This window comes from Pongo pygmaeus, chromosome 5 (genome assembly GCF_028885625.2).
Source record: "Pongo pygmaeus isolate AG05252 chromosome 5, NHGRI_mPonPyg2-v2.0_pri, whole genome shotgun sequence".
Lineage (NCBI taxonomy): Eukaryota > Metazoa > Chordata > Mammalia > Primates > Hominidae > Pongo > Pongo pygmaeus.
The window spans coordinates 53,175,258-53,187,500 of NC_072378.2; the positions used below are offsets into that span (position 1 = coordinate 53,175,258).

The 12,243-nt window shown below is 38.0% G+C and overlaps 1 protein-coding gene across 3 annotated transcripts in view; it reads right to left on the reverse strand.

Moving 5' to 3' along the window:
• Positions 1-9,548, reverse strand: part of LOC129038944 (glutathione S-transferase-like) — a 32,095-nt gene extending 22,547 nt beyond the window's left edge. Inside the window, exons 1-4 of one of the 3 annotated variants that reach the window (XR_008503261.1) lie at positions 9,417-9,548; positions 5,055-5,110; positions 1,163-1,263; positions 925-1,066 (exon numbers count right to left, since the gene is read on the reverse strand). Coding sequence is in view for 1 of the 3 variants with exons in the window: in XM_054492485.1 (XP_054348460.1) it covers positions 925-1,059 (135 nt within the window). In the remaining 2 variants the exon portion in view is untranslated. Of the gene's footprint in view, positions 1-924; positions 1,067-1,162; positions 1,264-5,054; positions 5,111-5,858; positions 6,029-9,416 lie in introns of those variants that run through there. The other 2 variants (XR_008503260.1, XM_054492485.1) reach the window with 2 other exon arrangements.
• Positions 9,549-12,243: the final 2,695 nt, after the last annotated feature.

Here is a 12,243-nt window from a genome sequence, read left to right on the forward strand (position 1 = left end):
AAACCTAGGGGTTTAGGATATTCACAATTTGATCCAGTTGGAGCTAGGAACTCACCAGGTATAATTAAGGGAAAAGTCTAACCGAGGAGTTAGGGTATCTGTCATCTATGCCAAATACATAAGTATCAACTAGATAATCTATGTTACATGATTAGGCTCTAAAACTGTTGATCATGATAAATATATTCAAATATATGTATTAAATCATTTAATGAGAACTATTTTTATTCAACCCAATAAGGATAGATTAAATCAGCATGGCAGGTGAGTTTGAAAAACTTATCTGGCTCTTTTTTCTTTGTTTTTACCAAGCCCTAACATTTTTCATCATCTTTTCCTCGACTTACTAATATTATAATGACTGCACCTGGAGATGAAGAGCATTAATAACTAAAGAAGGCATCCAACCCTGACCAAGTGCAAGCTTTAAGACAGCATTTTATAGCTGTTAAAAATGCAGAGACATGAACGCTAAAGTATTATGTTTAAAACAATTTTTTAACTTTTAGAATACTGCTTAGAATTCTAACCTTACAAACAGCCCTGAGCCCCAGGACTGTCCAGTGTATTTTAGAAATAATATCCATCCCCTCTCCCCCAGCTCTTTCATTAGTGTGGGATTTCCTCCCTTAGAATCTTATTTGTAAGGCCCTATTTTAAAGCAGGTAACTGAAATTCTATCAGCACCAGAACCACAAATAGTGCTGAAATTATGCATAAAATTAAAAAAAATAAAATCCAGAAGACCAGGGTGGGAGGAAGGAGAGCAGATTTGTTGTATAACTGCAAGTAGGGGAAGAATTTTGAGCTTTCACAAAGGGTTTGGAGATCTTTATTGATAAAATTCTTTGTCTATTTTTAGTTTCATTTGTTTTTCTCCCCCTTGATCCAAGTCATAAAGCGGGGCAGGAGTTTGTTGCTTACCTTCTCACAGATGGGGAATAATCTTGTAGTGGCTCTTGCAAGGATGTATGCAAGATTCATCTCCTTCTCTTCAGGCAGAGAGAGTGGCCAGAACATAATCATGTCACTCAGGTCCTTCAAGCCTTCTACATACATGTGAATCCTAGAAAAAGGGTGTTAATTCAGAAAAGAGTTACAGATAAAAGGAACTCTCATTTAATGGGCCAAAGAAATGTTTTAAGTAGTGCCTCAGTTTTACCTGCTTAGTTATCAGGTGTTCTCATGGAACATTGTTCCAGGAGCTAAAGCCAAGTGTTTTCAGCGGCATGCTGTTCCTTTGAAATATTAGGGAAGATCCATCTGGGAGATAGAAAAGTTGTAGGATCAAAGTGTGTGAGCAATTATATGTGTGTGACTATCAATTATGTAACATTAGTGTTAATAAAATACATAACACACAAAGTATTAAAGTAATCCCAAACAGCAAATTGGGCAAATATCAGTTATGGCTATTTAGTTGTAATAATAGTGAGATCACCCATGCTGCTACTGGTGATACATGTGGAAGAAGAGGTAATAAGGGCCTCTGCACTGCCAAACACATCTCCCTCTGGATTGAAGGTTCTCAAACATAGTAGAGCAATTTCATAGAATACAAAACTTACTCCACAAGTTCCCACTTGCCACCACCCACGTCTCTGTGCCAGAATGTATGGAAACATGGATGTTACGTTTGACAAGACACCATGACATAGTGAGACTACTGGTGTGGGCCTTGGGAAACTTTGGTCTGGGTCCAAGATGAGTCTCTTATTAATCTTTTTGAACCACAGTTCCTTTAACTTTAACCTACAATAGCAGTGCATGTCTTGAAATGGACTCAGATTCTTTGCTACTTCTCCTGTTGAGAGTAAGTTTCATTCTCCCCTTGAATCTGAGTGGGTCTTGGAGACTTGCTTGGCCAATAGAATGTGAGGAAGTAATGTCCTTAGACTTGTATATCTAGGACATAAGCCTCACAGCTTCCACGGGGTTCTCTTGGAACATTTGCTCAGAGGCCAACCAGCTACTATGTACAAAGTCCAACTACACTGAGAACCTCATGCCATGTGGAAGCCCAAGCTAGTCCTGTGAAGAAGGCATGTGGAGAGAGACCGATGCCCCTCTAGGCCCATATGGTCCAGCTATATGGCAGATGCACTTGATAGCAATACCCTGAGAATGGTCCTATGGTCTAAGAAGAATGTGTGTTTGGAGATCCAAGCTAAGGAATCCAGGAGTGGCCAACCTAGAGATTCATTCCTTATCTATGAGGAGCATCTGAACCCCTGGCCCATCCCATGGTATGCAGGCCATGCAAGGGATTGAGGCCCTTTATTCTGGGTTACATAAAGGTTGCCAGGTGGAGGTTGCAAGGGAGAGGGTGCTAAGTGAAAATGCTATATAACCAGCATGCTTTTTACAAATGGTAGTGGTTCTCCTGTCCAGCCTGCCACCACTGGACCGTGTTGTATGTAAGTCCCCTCAATAAATCCCAAGTCTTGTTTGCTGCCTCTAGGTCTCTTCTTCAGACTCTCAAACATGGTGCCATCCCTGTTGAAGTCAATAGGGATCTGGCATGACACCAGCCCTCCCAACCCAAGTGCCAGACACATGAGTAAAGCACTCCATGAGAGACTTGGGCTGAGCTCTGTCAACTCAGCACCATGAGAGATCATATTCTATAGCAACAGATAACCAGAAGAGTAGTATTCTGAGTATTAGGATTGTTGTGGATTTATACAGTTGAAAGAGTTTTAAAATACAAAGTTTCTAACATGTACAAGGTTTTATCACAATAATATACCAATGAAAGCACTAATAGAAAATAATTCATTTTTAGTTTATATGAAAGATCTATTTAAAAACTGTTTTTCATTAAAAGGAACCAGAGCTTCTTAGAGAAATGACTGAGTCCAGGTCTGGAGAAGGAGATGTTCAGAATTAATTGGGATTATCATATACCAGATAATAAGGAAGTTATCAGAGACCACTCAGGTCAGACCAAAAATTCCCATTGGCTCCCATTGGCCAAAGGTGGGACAATTTGAGCATAAATAAGAATGACACCTGAAGTGAACTGAAACACATCAAAGATGTTTTAAATTGATGAGTTCATAATGATATGAAAACAACACTAATTAACTGGTCACTGCAAATGAAACAACTCATTATTTGGAAAATTGGTAAACAAAGGGAAAGAAGCATCAGTCTTGAAAACTGTATGTCCAAGTAACCAGATAGTAGATGAAAGGAAGTTTTTTCTTTTCTTTTTTTTTTTTTTTTTTGTGATAGAGTCTCGCTCTGTTGACCAGGCTGGAGTGCGGTGGCACAATCTCAGCTCACTGAAACTTCTGCCTCCGGGGTTCAAGTGACTCAGCCTCTCGATTAGCAGGTATTACAGGTGAGCACCACCATGCCCAGCTAATTTTTGTATTTTTAGTAGAGACAGGGTTTTGCCATATTGGCCAGGTTGGTCTCGAACTCCTGGCCTCATGTGATCCACCTGCCTCTGCCTCCCAAAGTGCTAGGGTAACAGGCATGAACCACTGTTCCTGACCCTTGTTTTTCTTTTTTGATCTTTTATTTTTCTTGTTAGCCCCTTTCTTGTGTTAGCAGAAGCTTTTCTTTATAGAAATATTTCAGGCCGAGCGCGGTGGCTCATGCCTGTAATCCCAGCACTTTGGGAGGCTGAGGCAGGTGGATCACGAGGTCAGGAGTTCAAGACCAGCCTGGCCAACATGGTGAAACCCTGTCTCTACTAAAAATACAAAAATCAGCTGGACGTGGTGGTGTGTGCCTGTAATCCCAGCTACTTGGGAGGCTGAGGCAGGAGAATTGCTTGAACTGGGACCCAGGAGGCGGAAGTTGCAGTGAGCCAAGATCGCACCACTGCACTACAGCCTGGGCTACAGAGTGAGACTCCGTCTCAAAAAAAAAAAAAAAAAGGAATATTTCAGGTAATAGATGCAGAAGGAATGTTAGCACTGAACATCAATGGCTACTGATATCATAAAGAATACACAATGACACTGAAAGTAGCCTTGCAAAACCGACTAGAACCTGAATCTGATAAAGCCTCTAAACCCAACTACCAATTTATAAAAATACAGAGACAGGAGAACATGTTAGACTACACTGCAGGGATGTAATTTGGTTTCAGCAGAAATTTGGTTTCTAAGTCAGTGAGAAACTACTAGAAAGCAAGAGAAAACTTTTGTTGAGATTTAAAAATACGAGATCAATTTAAAAATTTTTACTACATTGAAATGTTTAAAGCTAAGTTTCTGAAAACACATGCATTTTTGAAATAAAACAATGGCTTCAGAAATTTATTTAAAACACTTCTCGTTTAGTAAAGATGGATTATTTGTTGTTTACCAATTAATGGTTTTCTAATTCTGCGCAATAATTTACAATTTAGGGTTGCTGTTATAAACCCCAGGTAAGATAAGACTATTTTGTCAGTTTGTAGATGGGTCTGCCTATTGTAAAAGGACTGATGTCTGCACAAGGGAATTAACTGATGTCTGGGAGGCCAGGGGGCAGATGTTGGTGTGACCAGAGATTAATGAGGTAGTTTCCAACAACCATTTCTAGAATCAATTGCGTGGGGATAGAATGCTCCTCCTCCGAAAATTCTGGGTCTGTGTTCTGGTGATTTACTCTGTGTGCCACTTCCACCTTGTGGAGGGAGACACAAATTCACAAGAAAGTGGTAGATGTACTTTACTAACGTCTTTGCTTTAGTGAATAAAGAAACAATACATAGCTAATAAAGAGCTAAATATAGAATCAGAAAATTAAAGAAACTGTTTAATTGGCCATGAATTAGTCATTGTCAAAGGTAAATTTTGTACATAGGGTTTATTATACTAGTCTCTCTCCTTTGATATGTTATATTTTTCTACAATAAAAAGTTAACCAGAAAAGAACTTTCTATTAATCTGTCAAGAACTATGCTACACATGGCTGCTAATAAGCTTAAAACTTTTTTTTTTAAATTTTATTCTAAGAAAGAAGCGATTGTTGTATCAGGTTTGTTCCTTCATATTCCTTCCATACAAGTCATATTTTGCAGCTATGTATCTTAGGATGGCTCAGGTTTCTACCTAATTCATTCCATGAGTTTCAACCATGGGCACTTGTCCATACATCAGGGTTCCACCTTAAAATACACAAAGGAAAGTTAGGTTATTTATTGTCTGTGATAGTAATAACTGTTTTCTTTAAAGGTGCTACAAAATGGAACTATGTAATCAAACATTTTTAGAGGCCAAGTAAAAGGAGAAATATTTACCCATTCACTCATACAAAAATATGTAGAGTGCAAGAAAATGATGTTGAGTACTCTGGTAGGCACAAAGCTTTCTGTCTGGCCAAGAATTGTCCTTTCTCATTCCTTACTCTCCTTTCCTATGGTCACCCTCTTTTTACCTCTGAACTACCACAACATTTATCTACCCAACATGCTCTGCCTGGTTGTTTTTCTGAAGCCATAAGCCTCTGCCTAAAACCTTTCTGTTATTCCCCATTTTCTTATAGGAAAATAAGCATAAATATTTAAACTGCTTGGAATTCAAAGCATGTCTTGACATTTGCCTCCCTGCACCTTCTTCTGCACATGGTTTCCCACTGTTCTCCTACATGGACCTTCCATGTCCTACCCCTCCCTTCTTGGAATCCCAGTGATCTCCCTCCTGGCTGACAGCTCTCTGCTTTGGGCTTACTTTTTCAATCTTCCCAAGGAATCTTTTGCATTAAAACCAACCAACCAATCAACCAACCAGCCAACCAACTGTAACTAGAGAGAACAATCGTTTAATTTAAAAGACTGGAGGGACTTTCTCTCTTTCTCTCTCTCTGCCTCAGAATGGCAACAGTAAGCCTGGCTCTGCCCTTTTCCCATTTAACACCTGAAGTTGAGGCAGTTCTCCTTTCCATTGTTTCAGGGTCTAGCCGGGAGACAGAACCACATCAGGTACTTTAGCACAGAACATTAAATATAAAGGAATGAACTATATCTTGGAGAACTGAAAGCAACAAAGGAACAGTGCAGTATCATGAAGTTGGCAACTGTGAAAGCAGACATTATCCCTACGGCAACAAAAACAAAGGAAGGGGGCTGGAATTATTACAGCTTAGAAGCTTGGAGGCAGGGCTCCTCCTAGTTGCAAGATCCAAGCACTACCTTCCTTATATGGAGATAGGATATGGATAGATACTGTTTACATAATTTTCACTGCTCTTATTTAGATAATGAGGGAGGGAGAGAGAGAGAGAGAGAGAGCCTTTCATATTAATGGAGAGACCATCTCATCTCTTTGGTCTAATGCAACATCACGAATAACAAGGCGTTTATCTCACCTTGGATTAATTTCTCAAATTCTTCGTCTGTTTCAAAAAGGTTTTATTCAAATTGAAAAATGAAAGAATATAAGAATATGTTGCTATTAACATTTTTATTGTTATTACTGTTGATATCACAGAAAGGAATAGAAAGTAAAAGGCCTAACCACCAATTAAACTAATATTTCAAGTAAGTTATTGAACCCATGCCATCATTTTCTGGATCTTATGAAAGCAAGGAAGTTTTTATATAAAACCAAAGCAAAGCGTTTACTGAACTCAGCTGATTGAGAAATATCTATAGTCTACTATTGTGCAGATGTAACTTGCCTGGTAAACTTTTCAGCCGCAATTTGAATGCGGGCTACTCCCCTTGATTGGCTCAGATAAGTTACTCTCTTCTAATCTCAGTTTCCTAACATGCGAAATGAAGCTAATACCTACTGGTGGTGCTGTCATGATGGTTAAATGACATAATGTATAGTAAAGACTAACTCCCATCTTGGCTCAGTATTTGACCATTGTTATTTTTTTTCTCATAACTTTCCCTTGGGTGGTGTTTGTTGCCCCTTATTCCCAGTGCTGAAGAACAGGCAAATGTTTGATTGTCTCATTACATACCTTCTCTTTAAGCCAAAGAGGCTTAGACATAGGAATTAAGTTGCAGCTAATCTTAGAAGTTACTTGGTAACGATCTAACAACAGAACAAAATTAACTTAAAAGATCCTTTGTTGCATATTTAAGGAAACATAAATCAAGCTATCTTTTCTTACCACTCACAAGAGTTTTTATCAGTGTTATTGTTAGATTGTCACCAATTAACTTCTGGATACTTTCGCTTTAAAATACATTTACCAATTAAATGTGTGCATTTTGGATAGTATAATTTTAACATAAAATTGAAATACAATTAGTTTTCCTGTATTATTAATATTTTCTAGCATAGAGATATAAAAACCCAACAAAAACTGGAAAATATTATTTTTTCCAGATTGTATTCTATCCATTTTACAATAAAAAATAATTTGAAATGTTAAATTTTACAATTTGGAGTAACAAAAAATATTCAGAGAAGATGCCAATACATAGCTTCCTGGTCATAATTCCTAAGTACTTAATGTTAAATAGTGTTAAACCTTGATGTCCTATCACTCTCATTCCTATACCTGAAGACCAGCATTAACTTCAACTCTCAAACACAAGAGCAAGAGACATTTCAGTCTCAGGGAATTCTGCCATTTTTATAAGACAAAGAAGATGGATGTAAAGCTCTCTTCCCCTTATTTATTTAAAAATATTTTCAATATTATTGCAGAAGTGCTAAAACTCATTGCAGAAAAATTAGAAAATATGGATAAAAATTTTCAGCCACCCATATTGGCCTTTCTCTAAAAATGAGCAGATGTTTAGTAGACATACTATTTTCCTTATGACTATGTCCTAATGAACAGAAATGTGGCATCAGAAGTAGAAATTGGATGCTTACTAAATTTAAAAATAATCTGTATGCAAGGGTAGAGTGTGAGTGTGAATATGGGGAGGGAGTTCGTCTTTATCCCCTCCGCTCTTTGTTTTTGCAAAATAAGTTCTCTCTGGGTCTGCTTTACAATCCCCAATACTAGATGTTTTCTCTTCACTACCTTCGATGCTCCAAAAAACTTCCGTGGTTCAGAGAGAGAGTTGGTGGGTCTCTTTTTCTCTCTCATGTTTTCACCAGGAAAAAAGGAAAGGCAGCGGCTGACATTATAATATTGGAGCTCTTCTTAACCCAAGCTTCCTTTGGTTGCTTAGGAAGCCCAGAGAGGTCAAGTGACTTGCCTAAAGTCTTTCAGCTAAATGATAGAAGAACCAGAGCTAGGCTGCCCTCTCACCAAGCCTACTACATCTTCAATATTATCATCTTGGTAAATGTGTAATTTTATGTAAATAATTATTATAAAAGGAAGTCGTCATATTCCAAAGTTAACAAATGTGAGAATATGGACAGTGATTACCAAGGTATAAAACAAAGCTTTCCAAAAAGTCGCATTTTTTTCCTAAACATGCTTTACTTTACTTATTTTTTTCCTAAACACTACTTACAACTTACAATATTTATGAAGTGTGATGAAAAATGCATACGTTTGTGATTTCAGTTTCTCCTACAATTTTTCATGTCAGGAACTCTGAGGTAACTTAGGCTATCTGATCCGGCCAGGCTCCAAGAACTCAGAGAGGCAGAGCTCAATCTCCGATTCCAACAAGGGCTTTACCAGGGTGAGCCCTGAGAGAAGGTGGGCGGACCGCGGGAGAGTGGCAGGTTGGAGGGAGTGGTAGGGTTGCGGGGAATAGGAGGCAGGCCAGCCTGCTGGCATTCACAGTTCTAGGTCTAGACATGAAACTGTATGGGGCATATCCAGATTTCTCAGACTTCTCAGTATTGCTCAAGCAATACTACCTGAAGAATTTTCTGCTATGTTTTGATGGAGTTTCGCCAGATCACACCAAAGAGGTTTCGCTCCTGAACTTTTAAAAATCTTCAATTTTATCTTTTGCTTAAAGGCTGATTGTGTGAGGAGCTGTGTGAGGTACAGCAGGGGCTCCAAAGACAAGCAAAGCACAGCCATTTCAGCAAAATTGTATATCTTAGAGCATAATTATTAAACTTTTGAAAATTTACTCTGACTCATAACACAAGGAAATTTCAGGCACAGGAGGTGGCTATTGGCTACGGTCATGTGCTACATAATATTTCAGTCAACCATGGACTGCTTATACAATGAGATTATAATACTATATTTTTACTGTAACTTTTCTATGTTTAGATACACAAATACTTTTTTTTTTTTTGAGACACAGTTTCGCTCTTGTTGCCTAGGCTGGAGTGCAATGGCACGATCTTGGCTCACTGCAACCTCCGCCTCTCAGGTTCAAGCGATTCTCCTGCCTCAGCCTCCCAGGTAACTGGGATTACAGGAATGCGCCACCATGCCCAGCTAATTTTGTATTTTTAATAGAGACGGGGTTTCTCCATGTTGGTCAGGCTGGTCTCGAACTCCCAAACTCAGGTGATCCACCCACCTCAGCCTCCCAAAGTCCTGGAATTACAGGTGTGAGCCACCTCAACCGGCTCACAAATACTTACTATTGCATTACAGTTTCCTACAGTATTCAGTACAGTAACATGCTGTACAGGTTTGTAGCCTAAGAGTAATAGACTGTACCATAAAGCCCAGGTGTGTAACAGTCTTTACATCTGGGTTTGGGAGAATAACCTCTATGTTGCTCACATGACAAAATTACCTAATTATATATTTCTCGGAATGTATCCCATTGTTAAGTAATGCATGACTGTCTAGAATTTCCATCTAACTCTGACAAACCATAATAATATCAACCCTAAGTCTAAAAAATGGTGAGGAATCAGAAGATCCAATAAACAGCTTCATATAGCTCAGAAAAGAGAATTGGCCTTTTATTGTTTTGTAAAAATTAGGTCATCAGAAGAAGCAATGACAAATTCAGCTTTTTAAAAAAATTACACTAAAAATATTTAATGCCCTCCAAAGATACTGCGGTGTTTTTGATAGGTAGGCTTTGGATTCACATTGTCTTCTGTGCATGTTTTATCATATTTTATTCTGATCCAATTCTAATGCAACAATACCTAAACATTGAAATTTTGAAAACAGTTATGAAGGAATGAACCGGAGTCTTCCTCCACCCCCTCTCTTTCTCCCTCTGTCTCATCATTTGTCCATCTGTCATCTATCCATCTCAAAAAGGACAAATTGCAAAAACATAATATTGATTGTAAAGAGGAAAATACAGAATAGTACACAAAAGGAGCCGTTTATGTAAATTATTTCCAAAGGCCCACAAGTCAGAGGTTGGTGAGCACACATAGTAAGTGCAAAAATATAAAGACTGGACTGACTGGATAGAAGCTGCTTAAGTGGAGATGGAGGTGATGGTTCAATTAAATTTTAGACTTATTTGTTAATATTTTATATTTTAAACAAGATTATATTAATATATTAACTGTGGAGTTTCTTTCTTGTTAGAGACAGAGTCTTGCTCTGTTGCTCAGGCTCGAGTGCAGTGGCATGATCATACCCCACTGCAACCTCAAACTTCTAGGCTCAAGCAATCCACCTGCCTCAGCCTCCTGATTAGCCAGGTCTACAGGCATGTGCCACCATGCCCAGCTAATTTTTAAAATTTTTTTGTGGAGACGGGGTCTTGCTATGTTTCCCATGCTGGTCTCCAACTCTTGGCCTCAAGGAATCCTCCTTCCTTGGCCTCCCAAAGTGCTGGGATTACAGGTGCGTACCACCACACACAGTTCTGTCTGTGGTTTTTTTTTTTTAAATATATATTGAAGATAAACATGACAAAATATTAATAATTACTTGAACCAGGTAGTGAGATCATGTTTGTTTATTGCAATATTCTTTGTACTTTTCTTTGTGTACTTTCAAAAATTTCATTTAAGACTTAAAAATTCAAACCAAAAGATTTTTAGAAAAAAAATGGTGATGAACCTTTTACAAAGTTTTTTTTTGCATTATTGTAGCACTATCAGATTACATAAAATTGTACATTTCACAAAATATTTAAATATAAACCATATTCTGGGCTGCATTCATATAAAGTATCTCCATTTCTAGAGAACAAATGAACTTAGTGCCTTCTGTCAGGGGTAAAAGTGTATAGAACATTTTAGTGAATATCAAGTCACCAGGGTTACTTGCTGTCCCCATGTTAAACCGCAGTGGAGCTGGACATAGGCTTAAAGAAAATTCCCTGATCCTTCATATTTGAATCTAAGAGACCATTTTGGAATGACTACAGAAATTTTTTTGAATGGGTTACAGAAGAGGCTAATTCCTTATATTTATAATTAATATGCATATAGACAAAGATTTATTTTTGAAAGGTCTTTATGAACTTCAATAGCTTAGCTTTTAAGTATGTTGAGAACAGAGTTTTTAAAAATCCATTAAAAAATAGGAGACATATTTTTGGCAGTGAATGATAATGCTCTTGTGTCAGTACCTACAAGATTGCTCTATACTTTTAAAGAAAATGATCTGTTTCTTATTATTCTTGAGACAAATGTAGTTAAATGAATGCAACACCCGGATGGTAAGAATGAAGTGAGAAGAAGCAGAGTTCCTTCCTTCCTTCCTTCTTTCCTTCCTTCCTTCCTTCCTTCCTTCCTTCCTTCCTTCTTCCCTCCTTCCTTTCTTCCTCCTTCCTTCCCTCCCTTCCCTCCTCCCTTTTCAAATTCTTCCTTCTTTTCTTTGCTAACCATATAGAACTTTATTTGTATCACCTTGGATGAGCTTAGTATCAGCAACCAGTTATCACAGTATTTGGGCATTTATTTGAAAGAATTATGTAATTCACAGCCCAATGTTTAAAGACCATGTGGTGAAAATTGCTTTTTTTTTCTGGGAATCATATAAAGAGTTTACTACAACTTTTCCCTAAGTAAGTGCTCAATGACACCAAGACAAAATAATCTGAATAAATCCACATCTTACCTCTACTCTAGCTGCAGCCAAGAGCCATCGGATGGATTCCATCCTGCCTCTTCCACTGAAGTAGTAAAGCTTGGACTTCCCCTCCATGCTTAAGGATTTCTGAAAATCAGCTTAGAGAGACTGATTGAGACTATTCTGCACAGAGAAGGATAAATACAAGCTTACAGAGCAGCACGAGGCTGATCACAAAGCTGTGGACTTGCAACTTATGCCCCAAATTAAAGCTGCTTCTCAGCTACAAGGCTACTTGCATTCTGTGTTCTTTCTCACAAATGGAATTTATCCTCACAAATTGGTGCTCTAAATTTCTTGAAAAAAAAAAAAAACAAAACTAAATGAACAACTGGTATATTACTTTTAAATAGAAAGAGAGTGAGGAAGCCAGACAGATGGAAGGAATTAAAGAGTAAGGCTGACCAGCTT